The sequence below is a fragment of the Microtus oregoni genome, unplaced genomic scaffold (assembly GCF_018167655.1).
Source record: "Microtus oregoni isolate MIOR12 unplaced genomic scaffold, Mior012 000020F_ref0000438, whole genome shotgun sequence".
Taxonomy (NCBI): Eukaryota; Metazoa; Chordata; class Mammalia; order Rodentia; family Cricetidae; genus Microtus; species Microtus oregoni.
In genome coordinates, this window is record NW_024543079.1 from 11,094,071 (window position 1) to 11,114,976 (window position 20,906).

Sequence of the window (20,906 nt, forward strand, 5' to 3'; positions counted from 1 at the left end):
TGTCACTTGCAGTCTGGGACCTGCCAGTGAGTGACCACAGCCATGAAGCTGCATTAGAAATGCAAGGTGACACACAGACAAGGTGTGGGTTCGGTCTGTGCCAGGCTCTGTGCTGAGGCCATACACACTTTGGTGGAGCCTTGCAGGTGGGTCCCTCACAGCCCAGGGCCATCTCATGCTTGCCTTGCTCCACCCTGAATTTCTTGGGCTCGGAAGCAAGTAAAGTTAGCCTCCTGCTCCACAGTGGAAACTCAAGCCATTCTGAATAGCGACTCACTAAGGGGACAGAGCCCAAGAGGCAGACAGTCCTTGGGGACAGGAGCTGAGGCCACTGACACGGTTGCCGGCTGACCTAGCCCATTTAACGGTATCTTCTCAGTCGGAAGCAGGCCATACTAATTAAGTGGAAACCATCTTCCAGCAAATCAATTTCTGCAGTCTGACAGAAAACCTCAAACTGGGTCAGAGATGCCATCAGGACACGCCCACTTCTGGTTGACAGCTCAAAACCCAGCTCTCTGTGGGTTCACTGGTTCACCCTCCCCATCCCAGGCCTTCCAGGACAACCCTGGGAAGTGGGAACTAACGGCCTTTCTACACTGAGGAGGTCTCATGGTCCCCTTGATTATGCTCAAAGTACAACTTTCCAGCTCTTGCAGTGGGGACACTCTGCCTGTTAAACACTGGGTGACTTGAGATAGTTGTATACTGCAAACTGTCTAACTAACACTCCCCATTCTCTTCCTCTCCCTGCTCCCTAAGCCACTGCTAAATATTTTCTGATTTTCATAGTCTTGAAATACGTAAATTAAAATATAATCATTTACTAAGTGACCTTTCATGTCTGGCTTCTGTCACGAAGCCAGGCTCAGACTGAAGCATGTGTTAATACCTCATTATTTGAACGATAGAATAATATTCCATTGTATGGATATACAACATTCATCGGCTGATAAGCATTTGGATTGGAGTTACCATGAAAAATGCAGATAAGTTTGCATATGGATATAAGTTATGGAAATAGCTGACAGCAGGACTGTTGGTTCGTTATGCATTTGTTTAATAGTGAATCCTCATCCCTTCTCTCCTGCTGTAGGTGAGTCGCTGCTCCAAGCAGGCTTATGAAGTCATGGTTTCATCAAAATGACTATAACTGATACCATCACTGTCACTACAAAAAGCTGAAGTCCAGGGAGGCAAAGCTGATGTGAGAGGTGCCAAGATACAAGCCAGCAAAGGTCCTTCTTCTTTCTGTTATCACCCTAGAGTCAAAGGGGCAAGGGTGTAGCCAAGGATAAAGGATAGAACAGAATTATGGAAAACCCTAGTCCTCCTCTACTCTAGTGGCAAGGAATCATCTCTGTTCACAGTCACAGGGGAGTTTAACCTGTGACAGGAACATCGGAAGTAGATAGCGTGACCGCCAAGTTCACACTTTGCAGACAGGAGGGGAAGTCAGAGGCGCCAGGTCTCTGTGGACAGACAAAGTGATCTAACCACACCCCCACTCTCTCCCCCATGCAAGCCACTGCTGGAAACACCCCCTTTGCACACCTTTGCCTTCCTGAGGTGTAAGTGCAGGGAAGCAGCTAGCATCAGAGAACAAGCTGATTGCTGGGCAGTGTGCCTCTGAGGGTCACCATGTCCTGAGCTGGCAGAGCACAGCAAGGCCCTCTGCACCAAGCCCCAGGGTACCAGTGAAAGCTCTTCGATCTGTCCACACTGAAGCCGGCTCCTCCCAGAGACCAGAAGGTCCCTGCTTGTCTTCTGCCCCTCTGAGCATCAGCCTGTCTGCAGACAGAGGGACGGACGGCAGGGCCTGGGTGAACGGCAGTGGGGCTGCCACTCAGGCTGCCTGGGATGGCAGCAGAGGAAGAAACCCTGAGCTCTCCACTCCGAAGGCAGACGTACCCCTTGGCCTGGCCCCAGCCAGTCAGCCCCTCCCAGCCCCTCTTTATCAGTCTGGTCATTTCTGAAGTTTGTTTAATCTTGCCTGGATCCAGAAGAAACCTTCATGATATCTAAGAACGGTCAGGGTCATCCATTGTGCTGGAATCTTCTGCATAAAGGTGCTAGAATCTTCTGCATTTCATGCCCCCAGCCTTGTGGGCTCTTCCCTGTGCCCCCTGGCACCAGGTCCGTTCACTGTGCTGGCTGTCAGTGTGTCCTTCCACTCTCTGCAGGGTGCTGGGTTGCATTGCAGTTATGAGCACAGACTTGGTACTCTTCAGACTTTAGGCCCAAATCCAATTTGAGTGAGAAGTCCCAGGTAGGTCTTTGCGGCTCTCTGTGCCCCGCTCTCTCCTGCAGGATCCCAGGATTACCATCTGCCTCCCCCTTCTCACCGTGTCCCAGCCAGTTCCACATCCAATCTCCCATTCATCTGTGTGGGGACTGGCTGAGGGTTAGTGGTCACCTGACAGTCATTTTTCACTCCTTGTATAACTTTTCTGGGTGCCCTCAGGCTGCCAGCCAAGCCCGTGTGGTCCTGATGGGGCCAGGAGAGGGAGGCAGCCAAGGTGGGGCTCTGCTCCAGCACGGGCTGGATTTCAGCTTCTCTGCAAGAGTCCTGGGCTCAGTAGAGGTGGTATTGGCTTCCCAGGGTCTGGTAAGACACCTGGAGGGGTGGGGGCACGGGTGCATACAGAAGGAGACCAAAGGCCACTGTTCTGGTTGTTGGGTGGGCAGAGACTGGTGGGAATGGGGAGTTAAGCCCAAAAGCATGGGTCTCATCAGAGCCAAGCTGGGCTTCTTCCAAGCAAACTCCCCAGCTAGGCAGTTAACCCTGGCTCTGAATGAGGCCATTACACTGAAGACACTCAGTTAGGGGCCTGTCCCCACCCTCATCAGTGGGTATAGTCTGGTTTTCTTTTAGTATCTACCCAGGTCAGGACTATCTCAAATAGCAATAGACTTCAGCCTACAGCTAGACATAAGAGACATAGGCACAGGCCACCATCCTCAAATAGCTCTGATTATCCCTAAAAAGAGGAGGCCCTACAGCTAGACATAAGAGACATAGGCACAGGCCACCATCCTCCAATAGCTCTGATTATCCCTAAAAAGAGGAGGCTAGGGTCCAGGGAGGTTGAGTGGCTGGCCCCAAGTCACACAACAGTCAATTAGTAGAACTTAGGCTTGCATCCTAGTCCAGTGCTCTTAACCATGCCCCACCTATGCCAGAAGAGCAGGGAGCAGCAACAGAGATACAAAGAATTGCAGAGAGGTGAGAGAAGGGTGGGTTATTAGAGTGATGGCCTGGTGGGAGAAAGAAGCAGGAATGTTCATCCACAGAGGACCACATGGTGTCATCCACCGCCTTGAAGAGTCTTCCAGCTTATTCAGCATTGTAGGAAACCCTAGCCAGAGGTCATTAAGGAAGCCAGTGTTTGGACCAGCAGCATACTTACTGAGACCTGTCTCTCCCAAAATCCCATATTAAGGCCCTAGCCCCCAGTATGATGGTATTCAGAGACAGGTCTTTGCAAAGTGTTAGGTTTGGATGAGACCACGGGGGCGGGACCCGCTAAAATGGGATTATCATCCCTGGTGGAAGAGTTGGCAGAAGCTCTTTCTCCTGGCCATGCCAACACGCCACAAGTAAGTGATAAGGTAAGAAAAGAGGCTTCCCCAGAAATTTCCTGAGGCCCTGACTGTGAACATCTAGCTTCCAGAACTAACAGAAAGACAATATCTGTCACAGTACTCAGGCTACAGCAGTTCCAGCTGACACAGATAGTGCCCAGATGCCTTAGCAGGTGCCTTAGCCAAATCCACCCAAAGACTGATAGACTCAAACCCCCTGGGGATGCTGGCTCCTGTTGGCTACATCCCGAGGACACCCAGGTCAAGGCCATGATCAGCCACCCAGTGCCATGACTCAGAAGCTACAGACTAGCTGGAGCACACCAAGACCAGAATATACTTGCCAAAAATGGAACTTTAAGGCATCGACAGAGTTGTGTGGGTTTTAAGGATGTATTTTCAGCTGCAGAGGCAAGGAGGGTGCGTGTGGCTCATCCCCAAACCTACCTACTCGCTCTGTTTACATCCGGTCCAACCCCTTCCATTAATCAGTGCTTAACCTTAAGACTCTCTTAGTTAAAACAGTTTTGCCAGTCGCTAGCTTCCTGAAGTGGATGGTTTAGCTAGTGAAATAAGGAGTGGGTAGGCTCTTTGGGATCCACAAACAAAATCTGTTCTGAATTAACATGCTTTTCTAAGGCCTGGGATTATTCTTATACAATGATTCCCAGAACCTGGTGTCAGAAGATGATATTTTGTTTTGTTTGAGACAGGGTCTCATGTAACCCAGGCTGGTTACGTAGCCAAAGATAACTCTGAACTTCTGATCTTCCTGCCTCAGCCTGCCCAGTGTTGAGATTACAGGTCTGAACCATTACACCAGGTTTATGCCGCCCTGAGGATGGAATCCAAGGTTCATGCGTGCTGGGCAATGGCTCTACCAATTGTGCTACATCCCAGCAGGAGATGATGAGGTTCAGCAGCCCAGGCTGGCCTCCAATTTGTGATCCCTCTGCCATAGATTCCCCAGGGCTGGAATTACAGTTGTGTGCCACAAAGACTTACTGAAGATGATTTTGAAAACGTCAGCTGAATGTGACCTTTGACATAGCATTCATCTCGAGATGTTGGGAAGGACAGTGTCAGACAGAAGGGAGATTGCCATCTCTCTGCTACTGGTGATGGAAAATCACCCAAGATTATAAACATCTCCATGCAAATGAGGTCTGAGGGAAGCCTGGCCAGAAACTGTGACTCTATGTGACAGGCCTCCCTGGGCATGGGTCTAGGTCAGTGGGGTCAGATGACCGCACCTCTAGGCAGATGGGAGCCAGGACTGGGCTTGTTCCTCAGGCTACTTACCTTAGGCAAGAGGTTCATGCTGAGCCCTTACTAGTCGAGAGCTTGCCAAGTACAGTGACCTAGAGAGGAGGGATGCTGGGCTTTAAAGAGAGAGAAATGTCCCATGTGTGTGTGACCAGAGTTGCAGTATTAGACTTAGCACACAGACCCCAACAGCAGGTGTCTCCCAGCCTTAGTCTGTCCATCTGGAAAGTGGGGCCATCAGTGGGGTTTGGAGAGTTGCTGAGAGCATCAGTAGGCTGGTGTGCAGTGAAGTGCCCGACCCTGGAACACCCAATAGACAATGGCACCCAGGTCTGGGAAGAAGCCCAGGGGCAGAGTGCTCGCCTGGCATCACAAATTCAAGGGTTCTATCACTTAACACTACAAAATTCAGACACAGTGGTGCACACCTGTAAATCCCGGTGGAAGCAGGAGGATCACAAATAAAAGGTCATCCTGACTACTAGAGAGTTCAAGGCCAGTTTGTGCTAGTATCTTATCAAAAATAGATAGATAGACAGATAGATAGATAGATAGATAGATAGATAGATAGATAGATAGGCTGGATATGATACTGCATGTCTTTAATCCCAGCACTCAGGAGGCAGAGGCAGGAGGATCTCTGTGAGTTCAAGGCTAGACTGGTCCGCAGTTCCAGGCCAGCCAGGCTGTATAATGACCCCTGTCTCAAAAATAAATAATTAAATAAATAAATAAATAGGAAGAGGGAAGGAGGGAGGAGTCAAGGGAACGTTGAAGAAATGAAGGTGATGGCTGAACTGTGGGTATTAAACATCTCTCCCTTGCTGCAGGCCCTTCTGTGTTCACTTTCTGTCATCCGTTCTTTGAAAGCTGTTTCGATTACCATGCGAATGGCATCTGTGAACTAATAACCCTTTCCATCTGGCAGTGGATTGCTGCTTGGTCCTGTCTGTTTCATGCTGACCCAGCCTTTGACCCCAGATATTGCATGTTCAGTATAATAAATCTCTCCCTCAGTGCCATAAACCACTACCCTGCTCTCTGCAACTAATAAGCAAGAAAATCAAATAAGCACACGGCCCTGTTCAGTGCTGAGTCCTGACTGCCGCATGGTTTTAGATTACATGCCAATCATTCCCGACTCGGGATCGTGGTGTTCAGATCACCCAGAAGATCCCAGACCTTCAGAGGCATTCGTGGCAGAGCACGCGGTTCGGCCAACTTGACTGCCAGGAGCAATTCAGGCTGAAGAAAAGCCGCCCGTCTCCTTAGACTCAGCCTCGCTGTCCATCAAGGGAACCGACTGAGAAAGTGTCAGAGATGCACAGTGGAGATTCCTCAGCCGTGAGATGAACGAAGGCTGGGGAGATGGCTGGGCAGCCAAGAGCGCTTGCTGCTCTTTCGAGGATCTGCGATCAGTTCCCAGCATGCGCATGGTGGCTCACAACTGTCTCTAACTCCACACACGCATACACACAAATAGTAGATGAATACATAAACTTTAAAATTAATTTAAACATCTAAAACAGAAGAAGAAAGTTATGGCGTTTGCAAGAAAATAGGCTGAATTAGAGATTATCATGTTAAGAAAAGCAAACCAGACCCAGAAAAACAAATAGTACATGTTTTCTCTCCCATGTATATGTTTTCTCTCACATGTGTATATATATATATATATACATCTACATATACACATGTATACATATGGTTATGATATGAAAATATAATGGCAACTATTTGGGAAGAGGGTGGAAGGGAACAGAGCAAGAATATAGCCAGAGTACATGACACATTTGAATAAAAATGCCATTATAAAGCCCATCAATCTGTATAACAAATATACACTAATAAGATCATTTAAAGTCTAGGATGAGTAGAGGATTATAACAAAAGTGGCCACGAGTGAATGATGCCTTTTAGCACATGTGAACTATGTAGACTCCTCCCATATTGGTGCTGAGGTTGGCCATGTGACCTATCCTGCCGATGACATCAGCAGGCGTGATATAGACAAAGGCTGGGTAGACACTTGTGCACCAGGATTTGCCTCCTTAGAACCCTAAAAGCACCATGCTAAAGGAAAACCACACGGAAGAAGAGGTCAAGTCATCCTAGCTGAGCCCAGAAGACAATGGTCCTGCAGCCAACTATACCCAGGGCAAGATGTGTGAATCAGTGTTCCATTGTTAAGAAAAAAATATCAGAGGGAAGAAACTTAAAGAGGAAAGGGGCTAGCAAGATGGCTCAGTGTGTAAAGGGTAGCTTTTGCCAAGCCTGATGACCTGAGTTCAATCCCTGTAACTCACATGGTAGAGGAAGAAAATCAGCTCTTGTAAGTTGTTTTCTGGCCTCTCTACATGTGTATATGCACACATACAGATGCGTGTGTGCGCACACACATACACTAAACATGAATGTAAGAATCTTTTTTTAACAAAGGAGCAAAGATCGACCTTGACTCATGGTTCCATGTTTGGCTGCTTCCATTGTGTCTGGGCCTGTGGTGAGGCAGAGCATCATGGCAGACCGGTGTGGTAGGGCTAACCTGCTTACCACATGGCTGCCAGAAAGCATTGAGAGGGATGGACAAATGAGCCTGTGCGAGAGCACAGAGGGTCAAGAAAGATCCTTTAAAAGCTCACCCCCCACAATGACCTACTTCCTCCAACAAGACTTTGCCTCCTACACTCTCCACTGCTTCTGAGAAGTCCATTCAACTATGAACCCATCTGTAAATTATTCTATCAATGAGATCAGAGCCCTCATGATCCAACTACTTCCCAAAAGTTCCACCTCTAAACTATATCAAGTACTAAGCATATGAGCCTTTGGGAGACATGCCAAATCAAACCATACCACAAGAACTGCTCAAGGAGTTGTCGGGCACCAAGAAACAGAGTTGGGGGAGGAGCTGCTTACACCAAGCGGTGACTCACCTGCAGGACTGCCATGACTACCTTTGTGGGGTCCAGGGCACTTACAGTACCTCAGCCAAAAAGCCTGTGTGCAGAGTTTCTCTTGAGGCACTGGAGTCCTGTCCATCAGGGTGTGGGGTTTGATCTCGTTGTTTCTGGGTCTGTGGGAAGGGGCATTTCCCCTCCCTCCCTCCTCAGCCATTTTTTCTCTTCCATCCTTTCTCAGTCCTCACCATGGCTCTAGATGCAACTGTGTTAGCTAGACAGAGGACAGGCGGGGCCCAGCTCTGCTGACACAAATAAGTAGGATGGTTGTGCTGATGGTGGATACTCTGAGAGGAATCTAGAATATTCTTCTGTTTTCCAAATCCTAGCTGTTCTCCATGGGACTGTTTGTGATAGGCAGTTGAAAGAAGGCCTTAAGATTTGCTCATTTTAAAAGTCTGTGAGGGGCTTGGCGGTGGGTGGAGTCAGCAGCCTCCTCTAGGGGTCACACTCAGCATGAGGCACGGGGCCAACAGAGGCCCAACGCAGCAGGACCCACTGACCGTGGCTGGAAAACTCTGAACCTCAGGGGCCAAAATGAACATTTTTCTCCTTTCAACCTGACTGTCTAAGATATTTTGTCATGGTAATGGAATGTCAACACAGGAACTATCTGGACTCTGTGGACATGTGACAAGCCTTACACATGTGTCCTGGCTAACACCTGGGAGCAGGTGCTGGCTGGGGGTCACAGTGATTTGAGCCTGAAACGGTACCAAGGAAGATCCATTGGCTCAGTCTCCCCAAGGGCCTGAGACATCACCTTGGTAACTGACTACGATTTGTCAGATCACTGAAAGTGACTTCTTTCCCCATGAATAGCCTCCTACCACCCGGGATGAGAGGCCACACCGAAGCACAAGGCCGGCATCACAGAAGAATGGGAACGACCTTGTGTGCAGGGACTCATCTAAGCACAGTCAACCCACTCTGTGTGGGCAGAGCTGGCCAGGGGAACAAATCATAATCAGAAGGTTGCAGGGAGGTCCATGAGCACCTTCGTGGAAGTGGCACAGAGCCAAGAAAAGCAGAAGGCTCCTTTCTCCAGTGAGCCTGTGCCTAGCAACAGGATGGACATCTTCAGAGGTGCTGGTCACAGCGTCCTCTCCTCTGCTCATGCGTAGCCTGCTGGCTTCCTTTCCCTGGGTGTCTGTTCCTGACAAGGTTCTCTACAACACCTCCATCCACAGGAAAGCATGTGGGTGCTTTATTCTGTTCAAGGTGACTCTGCTGAATGCTTAGCTCCAAGGGCTGGCACAGCTCACCGCTCACTCACCACCAATGAGGCAGGGCCAGTTTGGTAACAGCCAGAGAGTCCTTCTGTCCTGATGCTGTCAGCGTGTTGAACCCCCAGAGGGAACAGGCCTGAGCTTTGGCAGGGAAGGGAGGGTCTTTCCAAAGTAGAATCTCTTTCTGTCTTCTCCATACACCAGCTGCCAGCTGCAGGCCATACACTGCCACTGCCCCAGACTGAGCAGCTCCGGTCACTGGCCTTCCCCACCAGCACTGACTGTGAGTCACACGAAGCCCTCTTAAGGTGCATCTGTCAGGTACTCTGATGCAGCAATGAGGAAAGTAACTCACACAATATGCCGCTGTAGCCTGCTCGGCATCCACGTCCCTTCCTTGCTTCCAGACACAGCATCTCATTTACTTGGCTTAGACATACCAGCGCCCTGATGTTAGTCCAGCACAGGAAAAATGGAAGCCAGGGTTAGGCATATGGCTTAGACAGGGACAATCACAGCATTGCCTAACCACATTGCCATGATGAAATACTTTAGAAAATCAGGTTGAAGGGGCCCCTGGTTTCGGAGATTTCTATCCATGGTCAGATGGCCCTGTTGCTTAGGGCCTATGTTGGTCCAGTGCCTCATGCAGGCAGTAACCCTAGAGGAGGCTGCTGACTCCACCCACCACCGAGACCCTTATAGGCCACTTGATTGGCCCAAAGACCACCCTAGCCAATGAGATTCGATTCTGGGATTTGCTGAGCCCAGGACAGTATGATAGCTGACTGGACAGGATCTGGGCTCATCTTCACTGACAGGGTTTGGTAATCCCATCTCCACGTGGCCCAAAATTGTGATCTTCATGCGTTTTTTGGTGACGTGAGCCCATTCTGCCTCTGTTGATTTGAGCTTTTGTCACTGGTGACACGGAAGTCTTAATTTATCATTCAATTTGAAATTATCTGAGCAGGTGGATAATGGGCTCAGAACTCAACAAGATAAATTTAGAGTCTTGACTTCAGTGTCAGAAATCGGGTGCACCCAGGAAGGTCTCTGGGTGCTGGTGTCACAGTGCTTAGCATATGAAAGCAGTCGGTCCATGCTTGCTTCCTGCATGAAGAGGATCACTCACAGCTGGTTCTTAGAAAATCAGGATGGGAGGATGCTGAACTAATGGGAAACCAACTTGGAGGCGTATTCCGCTATAATTTAGAAGTCAACAGTAGCTATGAAAGAAGTAAGGAGTGGAGATGGAAGGGAAAGGAGGAAGGGGAGAGACAGAGGAGGGAGGGAGGGAGGGAGGGAGGGAGGGAGGGAGGGACAGAGGAGGGAGGGAGGGAGGGAGGGAGGGAGGGAGGGAGGGAGGGAGAGACTTACATAGGTCATTCCTGGTGGCTCAGTCTATATAGCCTCAGCTATTAGAGAGACAGAGGAAGGAGGACTGCAAGTTCAAGGCCAGCTTGGGCATCAGTGAGTTCAAAGTCAGATTAGGCAATTAAGTGAGACCCAATCTCAAAATTAAAAAGAGACAAAAAGTGCTTGCCTCATTTATATGAGCCATGCACACGCGTCTCTCTCTCTCTCTACCTCTTCCCCCCCCCCTCTCACACACACACACAGGATGGGGGTAGAGAGAAGGGAACAGAGAGAGAGAAATATACCCCATTCTAAGAGACAATACACACATACATATAAATATACACATTCACACACACACACAAGGGGGGGGGGTAAGGAGGGGAGAGAGAGAGAGAAATATACCCCATACTAAGAGACAAAGTCAACCAGAAGGAGAAAGGTGTCTATCACTCACTCCAAGGACAGCCAGATTAGATTCTGGAGAGGACACAGTCAGTAGAGGATATTCACAAGTCTCAAAGCCACGTGTTCCTAAATATGTATGAATATCCTTATTAATTCAAATATATGAAAGTCAATATATTTACCATATACATATGCAGGAGGAACAGAAGTCTGAGGAGAAGAGAAAACCAACAGATATAGATTGGACAGACTGTCTCCTGATCAAACAAGGTGATCAGAACTTACTGGCAAAGAATATTTTTTCTACATAGAAAACCCTGGGAGAATCTGCAAAAAAAAAAAAATGGAGACAAGGGAGCCTGATGTGACATTAATATACATTTTTCTCCTTTCAGGAAGAAAAATGATATTTCTACAAAAAAAAGAAAGAAAAGAAAAAGAGAGAAAAAGAAGACCCTCTTTCCAGAATTCCTAACGACACCCAGTGTTTCCAAGAGAGAAGTCGTCTTGCTTTTTTCCCTTACCCCACCCCTAGATCTATTCAGAAAACCTTACCATGGCAAACATGGGAGTTTGGTCCAAATTAAACTTATTGGTTATTAGAGCACCAATAGATACTTTCAATGTTTGGCGTTTGGAGAGAAAGTTCACCAAAGAGTCCTAAAGATTATGTGAATGCCCAACAAGAACCAAGAGCTTTTTGAAAGAGACGACAGGGGAAGGACTAATGTGTCCATCAAGCAAGTCCTCTGAGCCCTGTTTAAAGAGACTGAAAGCAAAGGATAAGATAATGAGGGAACAAGGCAAGCATTCACAGATTTGCAACATAAAAATCAAAATTCCAAATCATGAAGACAAACTCCGCCATAACCATGACTTGGAATGTGGCTGGGTGGGAGAACCCCAGAACCCTTGCCTAGCATGTCCAAAGCCCTGGATTCGAGTTCCAGCACTGAAAGAATTGAACTGTCCTATTAACCAGTTTTAAAGAGTACACAAATCATCATGCCGCAGTGTAGAGCTCCGGGGCTTGAATAACGAGCTTGGCAGGCTCCCATGTTTGCAGAGGAGGCCCTGGGACACAAAAGCGGTGTCATAATCCTGAGGAAAAGCAAGGAATGCTGGGGAATGGATAACTCTTGGGGAAGAAAATAGAGACAGATTTTCATTTATTACTTTATACTAAAAAATATAAACTCCGGCAGCATCGCATATTTGATTCATTTAAAGAAGGTCACGAAGACCTGGAAGAAAGCATAAATTATTAGGTATTTCAGGATGAAGATGCTTTGTACTTGGTTGGCGTTTCCTATGAAGGTCAAGAGATGAGGAAGTAGTCTCATTTTTGTCAGTCGTATGGTTTCAGCTACAAATTCAACTGTGTGACAGCAGCCACAGATGAGACGCAAGTGGGCAGCTGTAGCTGTGCTCCAAGAAAACTCTGTGCTGGGAGAACTGGCCTTCAAATCAGTTTCTGAACTTCCCCTACCTTTTGAAGATTCGTCTATTTTCTGTTTCATGTGTATGAGTATTTTGCCTCCATGTATAGACGTGTACCATGTGTGTGTCTGTTGCTCAGGGAGATCCGAAGAGGGTGTTGGATTCCCCAGAACTGGAGTTACAGATGATCATAAGCCACCAGGTGGATGCTGGGAACCAAACTAGGGTCCTCTGGAAGACCCACTTTTCAGCCAACTCCCCTGCCCCAAACCCCTGCTTTAAGTATGGTATAAAAGCAAAGAATAAAATAATAAGAGAATAAGGCAAGCAGTCAGGTTTTATTACATAAAATTAAGAACGTCAAGGCATAAACAAAATCTTTACCATAAGCATGACTTAGGGTGTGGCTTGGTGGAGGAGCCGGTGCCTAACATGGACAAATCTCTGGCTTCAGGCTCTGGCACTGTGGAAAATAAATACCCGATGAACACAGTTTTAAAGTGAGCACACAAATGTACACTCTGCAGAAAATACTTCAGCCATGCCTGAAAGCAGAAGACTGGCATCCCCCCTTTACTGTTACTGACCATCTTTCCCTTCCCAAACATCAACAGTCACTGAATCCAATCAAAGAAAAAACACGCTAGTAGAAAATATGAACAAAAATTAAGCAATTCAGAGAAATCCAGGTAATCAGTATGGTTAAGAATAGTTTCTCGACATTAAATAGGTTTTACAGAAGGATGAGCAAATTCCTACCGGTGAAGGTGAAGAGAAACCATGGCCAAGACAACTTATAGAATGCAGAGCTGATTGAGGAATACAGAGTCAGAAGGCTAGAGTCTGTGACTATCATGGCAGGAAGCACGGCAGGAGGCATGTAACAGAGCAAGATGTGATGTTTTAAAAAGTACACTTGGGTAAAGAGCCATTCAAGATGCAGGGCAGACCAATAAATTTAAAATAAAAATGGTAAAGAAAGAAATTGAAATGGCTTCCAGTTTCACCAACCAGGAAGAAGCCACCACTGATGGGTGTGGATGCCACACTGCTTCACAAGAGCCGTGCAAAGACTTCACCTATTTTCCAAGGCTATCCCCACCCCCATAAAGTAAAATCTTCTGTGTTGACTTCACAGCCATGTGAGCTGTGTCTCCAAGTGGATCCTCCAATACCACGTGAACCTCAAAGTGACCACGTCCTAAGGGAGGTTTTGGCCAGAACAGCCCAGGTAAGCTGGTCCTGGGTGCCCATGGAAGGTGCAGACACTTTTAGACAGGTAGGTGACGAGATGCTATTGTGCAAAAGAAACAGAGAAAAAACAACAGGTACAGCTCTGATTTAATGACCAAAGAAATGGCCTCTAAGTTTTAATTTCTTCGTTGTCGCAGATTTAGTTTCCTTTATATTTTAATTACGTGTATCTCTCTGTGTGGGTAAGTGCACATGAACAGAGGTGTGCAAAGGAGTCCTGGGAGAGGATGTTGGGTCCCCTGGAACTAGAGTTAATCTGACATGGGTGCTAAGAACTGAACTCAGGTCCTCTGCAAGAGCAGTCGGTACTCTTAACTGGTGGGCCGCCTTTCCTTCCCATCTGTTTGTTTTTGAGCCAGGGTCTCATTATTTAGCCCAGGTTGGCCTCAAACTCAGAATCCTTTAGTCCCAGACTTCCAGCACACTGGGATGGCAGGAGTTTGCCTAATCTATAACACAGTAGATAGTCATTAGCAGACCCGCACTAAACACAAGCTCTTAGGGGTCTCAGCTTTTAAGAAAACAAGGAAACTCTGAGATTGGAAAGGGGGTCACCTTGGCCCCAAGCCCTTTGTGTTCCACCCCTCACTTAAGCTTTCCTCCAGTCACCCCCATGAGAAAGCAGCGTGTAGCTCCTAGATAAAAGACCAAAATATTACCTGGGGCTGTCAGTGGTCATCGCAAGTGTGGGTTTTATCTTCTTAGTGTTTCTGCTTTGTATAGTTTTGGAACATTCTACGAGGAGGCATTATTTTTAGAAGGAGAGGAAAAGAAACTTTCCTGTTCAGAAGTCACCAAAACTGAAAGTCAGAGCCATTTCCTTTAGAAAAAGCCAGGACCCTGTGCTGTGCCTCACAGAGATGCTGACCAGGAGATGTTGACAGAACTGAGTGGATGAGGGTCCTGTACCTCCAGCTAACTTATGCTAGACAGCCTTTTTATTACTGTTATTGTTATTGATACATTATGGAGTGTGTGTGTGTGTGTGTGTGTGTGTGTGTGTGTGTGTGTGTGTCATGGTCTATATGGGGAGGTCAGTTTGTGGATGCTGGTTCTTTCCTTCCACCATGTGGGGTCTGGAGATCAAACCCAGGCCATGAGGCTTGGCCACAAGTGCCTTCACCCTCTGAGCCAGTTTGCTGGCCCTGGCACAGATCTTGTAACTATTTTACACATTTCATTTCTACATAATGTTACACTTAATTGAGTTTCCATTGCCTTGGTGGGTTGGAAAGCAGCTGAGCCAAGGCCATACAGGGAAGCCCTACAGGCTGAAGCACAGGAGCAAACACTCACTTAAGCTACAACCCAACGGTTCTCTAAAGCAGAGGCTGTGTCATTATCTTTCCAAACCCATTACAGGGCAGCTTTGGAAGAGGTTAAGTCACATGCAGGCTTCATGGGACTCTCACGACAGACCCAGGACTCAGTTCAGTCTCTAAATCCCTCTCCTTTAGTGACCAGATTGACCTGTACTTCTTGCTTTGGGTTTTTCCTATAAAACCGACTGGCTTATCTGTGGTTGTGATCTGTGCTCCTTCGGGCTCTCTGGACCCTGGTATTTCTGCTGTCCTTAGGGTCTTGACTTTTGGGGTCCCTAGATAGATCCCTTATCCCTAGCCATGGTGGCCCTGCCTGTTCTGAAACCTTTAGAAAGCCATTATTCTGTTTCTTAATAAGTTACATAGACATGTTCCACGTGACACAGCAACCCCATTCCTGGGTAAATGCACCAAAATGACAGACAAATGTCCACATCAGGACTCAAACACCTGTTCTTAGCAGCATTGATCATCAATCCCAAAGGGCCAAGATCCACATGCTCAGCCCATGGTGAGTAGAAACGACTGTGGTACAGCCTTGCAGTGGCACACTAGAAGGCTGGAACAAGGGAGCAAGAGCTCACACACACTACAACCTGGCCAAGCTCAAAACTGCCCTCCGGGATGAAAGAAGATGATCACAAAGCTCACACACTGCTGATTTCAGATGAAGGAAACATCCAGAAAAGGCAGGAGACTAGTGGTTACCTGGGACAAGGATTGGGGCCTGGGGATGATTTCGCAGGAGCAAGAGGTGATGAACAAGTTCTAAAACTAGACTGTAAAGATGGGCACAGAGCCCTGGAGTTTGGTGGGAAACTCCTGAACAGTTAAAAAAAAAAAATAATAAGGGCAGATCTTAGGATATGCAAATGAAGCTCCAAGTTACTTTTCCAAAATAGGGTTTGACTATCCCAACTTCAGCTTGAGAGAGTCACTGTAGGGATTAGACGAGATGGCGAGATGGCATATGCAAAGCAGCTGCCTGGTACCCGGTACCTGATAAATAATCATGAAGGTGAGAGTCAGAATATGTTAACAGGGAGAGCTTGCGCAAATGTGGAATAATAGACAGCACAGAAATAACAGCTTCTGCCTCTTCCCCACTTCTTACCACACATCTTCGGCATCTACCAAGTCAAGTCAGCCCCTCAACCTTACATGGTAGGGGTATTAATCAAGTGAGGAAACTGAGGTCTGGGAAAGTTAGGTTACTGTCCCCACATGCACAGGGAGTCACTGGGAGAGCTGAGATCTCAACTCAGGGGGATGAACTGCAGTCTGCACGCCAACCCCCTGGCTCTCTGCAGCCTCTCAGGAAACAGCAAGGTGCACCATTTCTATGCTAGTGATGGCTGAGGTGCCCGAGGCCTGTGGAGAGCTCTCCTTGGGAACCTGAAGAGTTGGAAAAAGTATGTCAGGTGAGGGAAGCACGCACCCAGAGGTGCCAAAGGGGCCAAAGAACTTAGGGGCCATGAGGAGGAATCAAAAGATGCCAAGGAGTAGGGAGGGAGGGGCTCAGGCAGGTCCTAGGTCAAGGACATTAGCCAGATTGTTTTTCTCTGAGAACAACCCTCACCCACCCCCCTGCAGGTTGACTCAGGATGCTATGAGCTCAAGGGAGTGGGGAGCTGCCACCCATGCTCCCTCGCCACTGTGAGCTAACACCCCAGCAGCCTCCCAAACAGCAGCTCAGCCAGCAAGCAGAAGCCGTTCTCAGTCAGCCCAGGCACAGGCGGGCTCTGTCAGGCTGCCAGGAAGCTGAGCAGAGATCAGCAAGTTCAAGGGCTGACGGACGGCAACCTCAAACACATCCACCCGTGGACCCCAGGGTCCCCTTCACACGGCCCCCACAGCTTTCCACAGTGACACCAATCCAGAGGTCTTTTCTTAATGACTTCCATCCAGCTCACAAACATGTTTCCACATTTGTCCAAGATAAATACTTAGAACATGTGCCCAAAGAAAAACTACTGGGGAAATTGTATAGATCCTAGTGACACCAGCTATAAAACATTACACAGTGAGCTGTGCAAGTCTGCTGTGTTGCGTGTTGATGGCACACAGAACTCCGAGACTTCATACTGGGGAGGGGGGTGAACACTGGAGTCACGTGCCTGGAATCCCAAGATGCCTTTCCTTGCATAAAAGCTTAAAGAAATATGAAGGTCTATGAGCTTCCCAGTCCACACATAGAAGGAAAGACTTCAGATGAACAAGCAGGGACTAGAAGGGGGAAAGGGAGAGAGGAAGGGACTTGTTATTCTGTACAACGCTATATCATTTGATTTAATAAGAATTCGTTTGTATGAATTTTATATTTTCTTAAACATTAAAGTCGTTTTATCTGGAGAACTATTTAAATCACTGCTGATCTGCCACGGGGTTCAGGGTAACTTTCAAAGGTCTAGGATGTTTTGGTCTTCTCGTGTAGCCCAGGCTGGGGCCTTGAACTCACTATGTAGCTAAGCATGACACAAAATTTCTGAACTCCCTGCCTCAGGTACTGGGATCACAGGTATGGATATTATACCCAGTTTACATGGTACTGCAGACCAAATGCAGGGCCTCACACACGCTAGGCAACCCCTCTACCAGCTGAACTACATAAATCTAGAACCAATTCTAACTCCTGCCACACTCTCTCAAACCCAAGCCCTCCATGCTCTGTGATGCGGATTTTAATTCAAGTTTAATTTCAATTTTAATTGAAACAGAGAGGAAAACAAATTGTTCAAGGTCATAGGCTAGGGATGGAGTGGAAGAGCACCCTTGAACTCCAAGCCATGTTTCTTCTAGGCAGCGCACTTGACAGTTGACAAGAGATGATATTTGGGTAGCGGGCTGGGTAGATGCCATCAACTGTTCCAAAACACACAGTCAACTCTCAAAGTCTGCAGAGCCCCTTGGGAGGGGAAATGGGGTTTTCCAGAGAAGAGGAGCGCAATTGACACGTGGAGAGAGAGGAGTTAGTGAACTGCCACCTCCACCAAAAATTAGACCTCGTCATAAGCCTGCCAGCCACCCCCTGAGTGGGATGGGGCCGCCACGTCACCCAGCACACCAAATCACACGTGGGAAGGAGCCTCGGGGCCACATCCCCATCCTGAGCCATCATGCCTTTCAGGGGCTCACCCCAGCTCTCACCTGGGCCGTTTAAAACTCAATGGATCTGGGAGCCTGTCCCTGCTCACATCCTAGGGCCCCGTATTACCGGGATCAATGATATGGTGCTTTCGGGGCAGTCCAGAAGTTGGAGGGTCAGGGGAGCACAGGTTTGTATCTCTTATCTTTAAGGCTTGCAATGAGGTGTGTCTGATGTACTGAAATACTCAAGATGATTGCTCGAGGATGGAAACCAAGTCAACGTAAGTTCACTTCTGTGTCCCACTTACTTACAGCAAGCAGGTTGGGCGTCATTTCTAGCCCACCCGTGATTTATGACCCATCCCATGAGGTCAGGCGTGTTTGTTTCTATATGCAACATCTATGTAGGTGCCCCAAATGTTTCAGATTTCCATGGTTAGGGACACTCGGCCTATGAACGTCCATGGTCTCTTATGTTCTCAGTGCCCCCAGCTCTCAGCTTTCACTAACTGTTCTAGTGCCTAAAACCAGGAGAGGCTCCAGAAGGATCCAGGGGACATGCCAGGGTTCTCAATACCAGGAGAGGGGAGGAATCCAGGGGACATGCCAGGCTTCTCCAGGGGTAGTGCAGATGCTCCTGAGGGGTCAAAGGGCATGTGCACAAACTGCAGCTCTAATGAGCAGGCAGGAGTCTATGCCCACTGAAGGAGCCTGGTCAAAGCCATTCTAGCTGCAGAAAGCAAACCTGAAAAGCCACGGGGTAGTATCCTACCTAGGGTTTCTGATCCTGTTATCCTATCGGGTCAAGGTTCTGAATCTTTCTGAATCCAATATCCCTATCTGTGAAGTGGGCATTATTGAATGTAAGCAGTACAGGGTAACCGTGCAACCCGGAAACCGTATGAACATGCATTCATTTATTTACACAGTTCGGAGAGTAAAACCATCATGGACAACGTGGTGTATACTTGTCTCTACTTCCAGACTTACGGAATCCATGACAATATAAACTACACATTTAAAGAAATAAAAGGTAGGAATATAATAAAACATGCTGATACATCAGCTATGGGGGTTCATACCTGCCATTCTAGAATTTGGGAGGTGGAGGCAGAAAGATCAAGAATTCATGGTCATCTTCAACTACATAGACACTAGCTTGAGCTACCTGAGAGCCTGTCTCAAAAGTCAGAAAGCGAAATTTAAAAACAATCATAAGCGTATAGTTAACATGAGGGCCATGTCCGAGATACTTCACGGGTATTACTCAACTGAATGCTCAGAAGGCCTTCATGGGCGTGCTGCGGTCTCCCCCATTTTGGACAAGTAAAGTCTAAGGACAGAGAACAAAAGAACTTCTCTGTGTCAGGGTCGCACAGGGACCTGCACATCCAGTTTTAGACCCAGGTGTCCACCTCCAGGGTATAGATACATTTCAAAAAGATGTTATCATTTTTATTTTATGTGTATGTGTATTTTGCCTACATGCATGTGTGTGTATCACGTATGTCCGCATATCCCATATGTCTGGTACCTGGGAGGCCAGAAGAGTGGGTCAGTTTCCCTGGAACTGGAGTTATAGCTGATTGTGAGCTGCTCTGTGGGTACTAGGAATCAAACCCGGGTCCTCTGGAAGGACAATCGGTGCTCTTAACCTCCCAGCTAAGTCACCAGCCCCCAGGGTCTAGCTCTTCACTACCCCCCACCATGGATGTGGCAGTTGTGGCAGTGGAGAGTGAATGGAGAACAGATTCAGGGATATGGGTTCTGGAGAGAGTGCTGGATCCGTTTATAAGACCCTGGGTTCCCTCCCAGCATGAAAAAGAAGAGCAGCATACCACAGGCTGAGTAAGGACCAGAGAAAAGGATTCCAGAAACGCATCATCCTAGAGTAGCCAGCTTGGGTGGGTGGGGGGACACGGGACACGGGATACCACGTGTTCATCATTCTGCACCGAGTGCCAGTGCCGCAGGAAGCAGGCTGTCAGTAAATATTTGTGGGAGGGAAGGGAAATTGTTATTGTATTCCTTAGCCAAAAGCTGGACTCATTGTCTCCAACAATCTAAGATAAAGCCAAGGCTTGGGGGTGGGAAGGGATACGCCAGGGCACAGGGCTGCAGTCCCAGCTCCTGGGAAGTAGAGGCAGGAAGGTCAGAAGTTAAAGGTCATACGCAGTTGCATTACAAGTGGAAGCCTCCCTGGGCTACAGGAGACTGTCTCAGGAGTGGGGGAGAAGTCTCCTAGGGCCATCTTCTTCCTAATGTGGACTGATGGGGTGGTCCACACTTGACCTCAGGAGCAGCTCAGAATTTGCCTGCCCCTGTACAGTTCAGGTTCTGGAGCCAGGGGCCTTACCTTCTTCGGCATCGTTCCTCAGTGAGGCCTCGAGCAGCGCCACACTGGCCTCAAAGGACACCTTCTTGCGACGGCCACCTGTGCTGCGCTTCCGCTCATGCTTGCGCTTACGGTGAAGCAGGTCCTGTTCGTACTGTGCCCACTTCTTCAGCTGCTGAGCCCGGCGCTTCTGGGCTGCGCGCAGGCGCTCCAGCGTAGGTACCTTCTCCAGCAGCTGCAGCTCGGTGAGCAGGTCCACGTGGCTGGCCATGGCCCCCTTGCCTGCCCTTGCCCTCCTGGGGCTAGCACGGTGTGCCCGGGGCCAGGGGAGCGCAGGGGCTCCCGAGGGGCTGGGGCCTCATGGTGGGGCCTGGGGAGGGAAGACAGACACACAGAGATGGACTGATGAGCCCCGAGAATACACATCATATGGTAGAGAGACTCACCCGACCACCCTGACCAGAGTTCAGAGATCCCTTGAGGTTTTCTTTCCATTTGTGCCAAGAGCAAAGTGTAGCTTCTTAAGAGTAGAGAGTAGGTCCCAGCAAGGCCTGGCTCTGCTGTGAGCCAGCGTTTGAATGAAAGGAAAACAGTGCAGTTTCACAGTCACACCTATGTGCACACTTCCTAGTGGATCCCTCGCTGGATACCCAGATAGAGA

General features: G+C 48.2%; 1 protein-coding gene across 1 annotated transcript in view; it reads right to left on the reverse strand.

Moving 5' to 3' along the window:
* Positions 1 to 20,906, reverse strand: part of Ppp1r16b (protein phosphatase 1 regulatory subunit 16B) — a 91,710-nt gene that overhangs the window by 42,814 nt on the left and 27,990 nt on the right. The window contains exon 2 of the mRNA XM_041670350.1: positions 20,267 to 20,615. Within this exon, the coding sequence (XP_041526284.1) occupies positions 20,267 to 20,516 (250 nt within the window). The 5' untranslated portion in view covers positions 20,517 to 20,615. The remainder of the gene's footprint in view (positions 1 to 20,266; positions 20,616 to 20,906) is intronic.